The 8661-nt window shown below is 34.0% G+C and overlaps 1 protein-coding gene across 1 annotated transcript in view; it reads left to right on the top strand.

The window, feature by feature from the left end:
* LOC144549651 (uncharacterized) overlaps positions 1–8661 on the top strand; it is a 30716-nt gene continuing 22055 nt past the window's right edge. Inside the window, exons 1-5 of the mRNA XM_078298421.1 lie at positions 1–518; positions 2651–3219; positions 3326–3551; positions 4466–4963; positions 5662–6281. Of these exons, the coding sequence (XP_078154547.1) occupies positions 29–518; positions 2651–3219; positions 3326–3551; positions 4466–4963; positions 5662–6281 (2403 nt within the window). The 5' untranslated portion in view covers positions 1–28. The remainder of the gene's footprint in view (positions 519–2650; positions 3220–3325; positions 3552–4465; positions 4964–5661; positions 6282–8661) is intronic.

Here is an 8661-nt window from a genome sequence, read left to right as displayed (position 1 = left end):
CTGACAATTGACAATTCCTTTTACAGGTATGGGGGATACCATTCTTCACATACTCTCTGCCAATGGCCACGAAAATCTTGTGTCTAAAATATGTACGAAGGATAGCTTATTGCTGAAGGAACCCAATGTAAGAAATGAGACACCCTTCCACCATGCTGCAAGATTTGGGCACGAAAACACCATTTCGAAGTTGATCTGTTGTGCCAAATCGGTATTTCGTGAGGATGGGTTTAAAGAGCTGCTCAGACAAAAGAATTGTCTGGCGGAAACAGCCTTACATGAAGCTGCTCGACATGGTCATGGAGCTGTCGTCTCGATTCTGATGGAAGAAGACATAGAATTGGCGGAGCTGGTCAACAATGATTCTGTATCTCCCTTGTATATGGCTACTGCAAGGGGATCAGTCGATCTGGTACATAGTATGGTGGAAAAACTGTTGGGTCAGGAAATTAGACCAGCTTTTTACTCAGGACCGAAACAACAGACAGCGTTGTTTGCTGCAGTGCGCCAAGACACAGGTATATATATAATAACAATGTTGATTATTTTATTTTACTCAACTTCAGAGGGAAGTCCCTGCTAAGTTTTGTTCAGATGGTCTAGTTTCTTTTAATTAGATTATAAATCAAATTAAATATATTTTGGTTAAAGCAGTTCGTTGTTTTATGTTCATTTTGTTTGGTACGGTTTTGATGGTTGAAAACTAAATAAACCGAACAAATCAATCAAACCAAGTCTTGCACATATATTGAGCATAAAATAGGTGCTTAATATTTATATTAACGGTTCTTATTTTCCATTTTTCATAGTAATTTAGTTAAACCAAAATTAAATTTGGTTGATCGGTTTATTTAGTTGATCATTTTATTTGGTTTAGTTTCTAATTCGATCGGTTGATTGGTTTATTTAGTTGATTCAATTTATATATTTGTCAATGAAAAATATTTGGTTAGACTTTATTTTTAGTCTTGTTTATACCAAATCGACCAATGAACTACCCAAGGGCGGATCTAAAACCAATCAAAATTTGGCTAAGCCACCCCTATGGTTTTAAATTTTAGTTATATATACTAATAAGATTTAATTAAATTTTATTTTTTTGAAACATTTTATATAGTTTAGCCTCCCTCATAAATTATCACATGTTCACTTCTAGTTAGGGGTGTTCATCGGTTCAGTTTGGTTGAAACCAAACCAAATTAGACAAACCAAAGTTATATTTCGGTTTCAAATATAGAACCAAACTGAACCGAACTAATTTAGCATTGCAACTGAACCGAACCAATCCAAAGTTTTATTTCGGTTTATTCAGTTTGTTCGGTTCAAATCAAAATATATTATTTTTTTTTATTTAATGCAATTGATTTATAATAAACCGAAGTATATTAAGAAATAAACTAGGATATTAAGAAATAAACTAATATATTTAAAGTAATTGATTAAGAAATAAATTGGGATATTAAGAAATAAACCGAGACGGTCCAGACCAAATTAATAATATATAAAAGTTCAGTCGGTTCGGTTATTTTGGTTTTGAAAAAATTGCAAACCGAACCGAACTGAAGTTATAATTTGGTTTTAAAAAATAAACCGAACCGAACCATTAAACCAAACAAACTAAACCGTTCGGTCCAAACTAATTCAGTTCGGTTCAAAACTGATTAAACCGGACTCAATGAACACCCCTACATGTAGTCTAGTGGTAAGAGCTTATGTTGGTTTGGAAAGAGCTTGCCTTCAATTTCCACTAGCCACAATTTGTATAATTTAATTTTTAGTCCCTTCTATCCTGATTTTCTAGTTCCGCCCTAGGAACTACCAAATCTACCAATGAACTAGCAAATGACCTTGTTTTTGCATCTTTCAGCTTCCTTGAGTTCTTATTGACCTCTGTTTTATTAATTCATAGTGACTACATTTCATAAAACTTTTATGCTGTTACCCTGCTTCAAGTCATTCTCAGTCAAATGTTTAAATTCAATTTAACTGTAGTCTCAATATTCTGTAATCACAATATACCTTATAGTTATAAGATGAACTTCTTCCAGTGAATCAAAGAGGACCGTTCTCTCTTGTAAACAGATGCTTTAAATTGTATTACGTCTGCATATAGTATGCACAATGCCCAAACCCATTCAGTGAGCTGTTTCTCATTCAGCCAGTGAGGAATTATTATTAAGTTTGGCTAGTATAACATCAATGTCATTTCAGTCTATATAACACTAACTCTAAAACTTATCAAATTGACTTTGAACGACTAATCCAAACTGATTTACATTATGAGTGATGCGTTTACATACAAATTTTTTATATTTTCGAGTTATTTTAGTATCGAATCAAGCGGTAAAAATATTGAAAAATTAATGTATTGAAATTAACTTAAAAACTCACATATTTGACCGCTTGACTTAATACTAAATAAATTCAAAAAGTTATAAATTTTGCATGTAAACGCACAATTAATGAAGTAAATCAGTTTGAATGGTTTGAATTCACCGTTTGAAATGACACTAATGTTATACTAGCCAAACTCATTATTATTGCTTACTAATGTTATACTAATGTTATACTAGCCAAACTCATTATTATTGCTTACTAAAACAGTGCTATGTTTTCCTAATTGAACTTCTCTATGTTATCTTATTGACAGAACTGATCACCAAAGAACTACTAAAACTGTACTCAGAACCATTTGGTAAGGCAACAGATGAAACAGGAAGAACTCCTCTCCACTTCGTAGCATCAACTGGAAATGATGATATTGCCGAACTTCTATTAGAAAAAGATCCATCATTGGCATACATCCCAGATTCTGACGGATCATTTCCTGTGCATACTGCAATACGAATGGGCCACTTCGAAATGATTGGCCTTCTTTTACAATGGTGCCCTGATTCAGGTCAGCTACTTGATGGCAATGGAAAGAACATCCTACACATTGCCACAGAAGCGCAGACCGCAACTACACTTTATAGATCGCTAACTTTTTCAAAATACAAATTTACCACCTCCTACTTGAAGAAAATGTTTACTAGAATGGCAAACACAATGGATAACAAAGGAAACACCCCATTACATTTAGCGGCAGAACATGGACATGATGATGTGAATTCTCTTTTAATAAGATATAAAGGGGATCTGACTTTACAAAACAAGGAAGGTTTAACAGCTCCCAACATCGCAGCGAATCAACTCAGGAAATATACAAAGCCAACTCAGGTTAAGCTTCTTTCTATTTCTCATCAACCTTGATTGAATTTTCTTTTCTTTAAACAAATGGTAGCTGACGACCAACCTTTATTTATTGTGTCAATCCAAAACTCAGAATGAGCCTAAGCGCCCACTGATGCGACACGAGCTCCTTGTAGCGGCTATGGATGGCAATGAGGCATATTTGAATCAGCTTCTGGGATTGAACAATGAAGAAGAAGACCATCCTCAACCATCAAAAGAAGAAGAAGAAGAAGAAGAACATCCCCCTCATACGATGGTATTTGTTGATGATGACACACCAATGGAACCCTCTGACGGCCTGATCAGGAGCGCAGCAGGTAATATATATTTTTTGGGCCAATACAAAAATAACATAGTACCAAGCATGGTACATTAGTCTTGGTCTATTAATTATTTAGTGCTAAGAATATAAAGAGAAAGAAATATACATTTGGCGTGGTTGCTGGCACTACTACACAATTTTAAACCAGCACTGGGTTTTTTTCTAATATTGAAATCCGGTTTTACTACCGGTGTTCAATGGATCGTTGTTGATTCTACGATTGATTTCACAGTTTGTTCTGTCCTTTTGTCTTATATCGTGATGCACTGCATTTTGGACACTCATTCATATCGTTGTACTCTTTCTGAAGCAATACAAAATTATTCAAACATGCATGTATTCTTTCAACCTCCATATCCATTATTCCATTGGACACATCAATTTCTTTTTCTTTTTTTTTTTGCCCAATAACAACTGTCCAAATAGTTACTAACATGAGGACCGACTATCCAAATGTCAGAAATGGCCACTATATATTTAAAATGGTTTGGTGGACTCCGATTCCAATTTGATTGACAGTACCTGCACCCAAAATAACGGAAATAAATCTGCTGCAATCCTTCGTGCGTGAACAGTAATTCCAAAATCCCTGCTTTTCCGAATTCAGCAATCGAATTTTGTTCAGGAACGAATCTCGAAGCAACTCTTTTAAAAAAAATTATGTGCACACATCTCGAAACATTTTAACGACTGGATTTAAACTAGCAGGGATTTCAGGGTTACTGTTGACTCACTGGGATCTCAAAAAAAAAATCCTAGTTACTGATCCAATTCATCCGATTTTGATTTTATGGTCAAGTGACCGAGTCCGGTTCCAATTCCGATTTTGTGAAGTATGGCACAAATGTAGCAGACTAGTCTCCGCTTGATCATGTGGGCCAAACTGACAACTGACAATTCCTTTTACAGGTATGGACGATACTATTCTTCACATACTCTCTGCCAAAGGCCACAAAAAACTTGTGTTTAAAATATGTATGAAGGATAGCTCATTGCTGATGGCACGCAATGTAAGAAATGAGACACCCTTCCACTATGCTGCAAGATTTGGGCACGAAAAAACCATTTCGGAGTTGATCAGTTGTTCCAAATCGGTATTCGGTGAGGATGGGTTGAAAGAGCTGCTTAGACAAAAGAACTGTCTGGGGGAAACAGCCTTACATGAAGCTGCCCAACATGGTCATGGAGCTGTCGTCTCGATTCTGATGGAAGAAGATCGAGAATTGGCGGGCCTGGTCAACGATGATTCTGTATCTCCCTTGTACCTGGCTACTGCAAGGGGATCGGTTGGTATGGTACATAATATGGTGGAAAAACTGTCGGGTCATGAAATTACACCAGCTTTTTACTCAGGACCGAAACAACAGACAGCGTTGTTTGCTGCAGTGCTCCAAGACCAAGACACAGGTATATATATAATAACAATATTGATTATTTTTTACATAACTTGAGACGGAAGTCCCTGCTAAGTTCTGTTCAGATGGTCTAGTTTCTTTTAATTATATAATAAATCAAATTAAATGTATTTTGGTTAAAGCAGTTCGGTTGTTATGTTCATTTTGTTTGTTACGGTTTTGAAGGTTTAAAACCAAATAAACTGAACAAATCAATCAAACCAAGTCTTGCACATATATATATTGAGCATAATAGGTATTAATATTTATATTAACGGTTCTTATTTGCATTTTTCATACTAATTTAGATAAACCAAAATTATATTTGGTTGACCGGTTTATTTAGTTGATCAGTTTATTTGGTTTAGTTTCTAATTCGATCTGTTGATCGGTTTATTAGTTGATTCAATTTATATATTTGTCAGTGAAAAATAATTGGTTAGACTTTTTTTAGTCTTGTTTATACCAAATCAACCAATGAACTCGCAAATGACCTTTTTTTTGCATTTTTCGGCTTCCTTCAGTTCTTATTGACTGGTGTCTTCGACCTCTGTTTTATTAATTCATAGTGACTACATTTCATATGGTATGCACAATGCCCAAATCCATTCAGTGAGCTGTTTCTCATTCAGCCAGTGAGGAATTATTATTGCTTACTAAAACTGTGCTAGTTTTTCCTAATTGAACTTCTCTATGTTATCTTATTGACAGAACTCACCGAAGAACTACTAAAACTGTACTCAGAACCACTTGGTAAGGAGACAGATGAAACAGGAAGAACTCCTCTCCACTTCGCAGCATTAATTGGAAACTATGGTATTGCCGAACTCCTGTTGGTTAAAGATTCATCATTGGCACACATCCCAGATTCTGACGGATCATTTCCTATACATACTGCAGTACGAATGGGCCACATCAAAATGATTCGCCTTCTCTTACAATGGTGCCCTGATCCATGTCAGCTACTTGATGGCAATGGAAAGAACATCCTACACATTGCCGTAGAAGCGAAGACGACAAACATACTTTATATATCGCTAATATGTCCAAATGACAGACTTACCACCTACTTGAAGAAAATGTTTACCACCTTCTACTCGAAGAAAATGTTTACCACCTCCTACTCGAAGAAAATGTTTACTAGAATGGCAAACACAATGGATAACAAAGGAAACACCCCATTACATTTAGCGGCAGAATATGAATATAATGATGTTATGGTTTGTCTTTTTAAAATAGGTAAAGCGGATCTGACTTTACAAAACAAGGAAGGTCTAACAGCTGTCGACATTGCAATGATTAAACTCAGGAAATATACAAAGCCATATCAGGTTAAGCTTCTTTCTATTTCTCATCAACCTTGATAGAATTTTCTTTTCTTTAAAAAAATGGTAGCCGACAACCAAACTTTATTAATTGTGTCAATCCAAGATTTTTCCAAATGTTGGCTTCAGTACTTCTGCACCATTTCCAGTAATGCCTGTTTATTTTCTATATGGTGCTTGTGCCTATGCGTGGAAGTGTCATTGAATATTTAACAGGTGAATACATTTCGTTGATGATAGTGGTTGGTAAGATCAAATGACCTATCTATTATGTCTTTGAAAGCAACAACAAAAAAAAAAAAAAAAAACATGCATTTGCAACAATTGATGACAACATAAAAAGGCGCAGATTTCCATCACGGCCAATGGGTCAGCACTGCCCATTTCTAAAAGAAGTGGTCTCTTGTAGGGCTTACCTGCAAATAATACACATCGATCTTGAACTTCAACTTGTATATATTCCTTTAACTTCTCTAAGAAGATACTTTTTTGGTGCATTGCAGATTATTGACGTCTTGGGTGTACTTTTCATAAAAATCATAAAACCTCGTTTCAGTAGAGGTGAATTAATTAGAGGCTCCAATGAGGACGACATTTCAACAACAGACACAAGAGGTGCTAAAAACAGCTCAAATCCTGTGATGAAGAAAGCCCAATTTTTGGGTCTGGGTTCTGTACTTGTTGCAACAGTCACATTTGCTGCAGCTTTTACTCTGCCAGGAGGTACAAATCAAAATACCGGCACACCAATTCTAGGAAGGAAGTATGTTTTCAAGGCATTTGTCATTGCAGACGCCTATGCATTTCTTCTATCCTTCTTGGCTACTATGTATATCATATACAGCTCGTATTCTGGCAATTCTAATGATATGGAAAGGTCGGTTGATTTTTCATTTTATTCATTAAGCAATGCTGCAAGGTTAATGCTCATTGCAGGGGGATTAGCTCTGTATCTGGTGCTAGCTCCTATTGGAAATCTTGGGGCTGTAGTTCTCGCTGTTTCTCTCTTCGTTGTTATAATCGCCACCTTTGAATTCGTTGCCCCGCCGGCAGCAAAGTGGAACAGGTTGGAAAGACAATTACTGAGACACATTTCCGATAGAGACAGTGGTGTAAAGCCCAAGTTCATCAGATCAGCCAGAGAACGTAATTATTTGAATATTCAAATGTGGGCTCCCATATTTAGCAAAATTGTCATGTTCTTAATCATATTTCTGTTTGCACTAATTTAGAATTTACATCATTTCATGATTTATTACAATAACTCAGCTTGTACTGAATCATTTAGAGAATCCTGTAAAAGCACTGAAACAGTTCTTATGTTGCATCACTCAAGTTTCACTTGGTTTTTTCTTTTACTTTAAACAATGATTATTGTTTCAATTACCTATGTATGTTTTTCCGAAATTTTTATTAATATCCGAAAAAAAAAGAATAAAAAATTATCCAGATTTTCGAGGTATTTCAAAATCTACTCAAACCACAATTTTTTTTTCCGGTTTTAGACCTACTTTCCGCAAAAAAAAAAAATTGTGTTTTTTTTTTCCAAAACCCCCTTTCCGCAAATAATTTTTGTTATTTTGTCTTCTTTTTAAAAAAAAAAAATATAATTTATTTATTTTTTATATTGAAATATTAGAAATATTTAATATATTTCTTTAAAAATAGATGAAATATTATATAATTTGATTTATTAGAAAGACTACCACAAATAACCTGAATTAATATTTTTCATACCGGATTTTTCACGGTTGTAAAAAAAATAATATATTTATTTGTGTGTTATTGGAAAAAAATAAAAATGCTTGGATTTTGAGTTATTGATCTCGATTCAAAAGTCACATCTAGGTAAATACAGAAAATATTGTGAACCTTCTATTATATTTAATTTTTAAAAATTTGTATCTATTCTTGAAAAGAAAACAAAAACTTTAAGTTATCTAATGATTGTTATTAAAAAAGAATTATCAAAATAGATACAATTTTTTAGAAATTAAATATACTAGAAGGATTACAATATTTTATGTATTATCTAGAAGTGACTTTTGAACTGCAATCAATAACTCAGAATACAAGCATTTTTTTTTCCAATAACACACAAAGAAATATATTATTTTTTCTTACAGCCGTCAAAAATCCAGCATGAAAAATATTGATCCGAGTTATTTCTCGCAGTCTTTCTTATAAATCAAATTATATAATATTCCATCTATTTCAAAGATAATATATTAAATATTTCTAATATTTCAATATAAAAGATAAATAAATTATAAATTTTTCTGTTAAAAAAAAAGAGACAAAACTGCAAAAATTATTTGTGGAAAGGGAGTTTGAAAAAAAAATTGCAAAAAAATTTTGCGGGTTTAGATAGATTTCAAAATAACTT

The sequence above is a fragment of the Carex rostrata genome, chromosome 35 (assembly GCF_964058835.1).
Source record: "Carex rostrata chromosome 35, lpCarRost1.2, whole genome shotgun sequence".
Classification (NCBI taxonomy): domain Eukaryota; kingdom Viridiplantae; phylum Streptophyta; class Magnoliopsida; order Poales; family Cyperaceae; genus Carex; species Carex rostrata.
The sequence above is the reverse complement of the archived record's forward strand: the minus strand, read 5'-3'. Positions and strand labels throughout refer to the sequence as shown.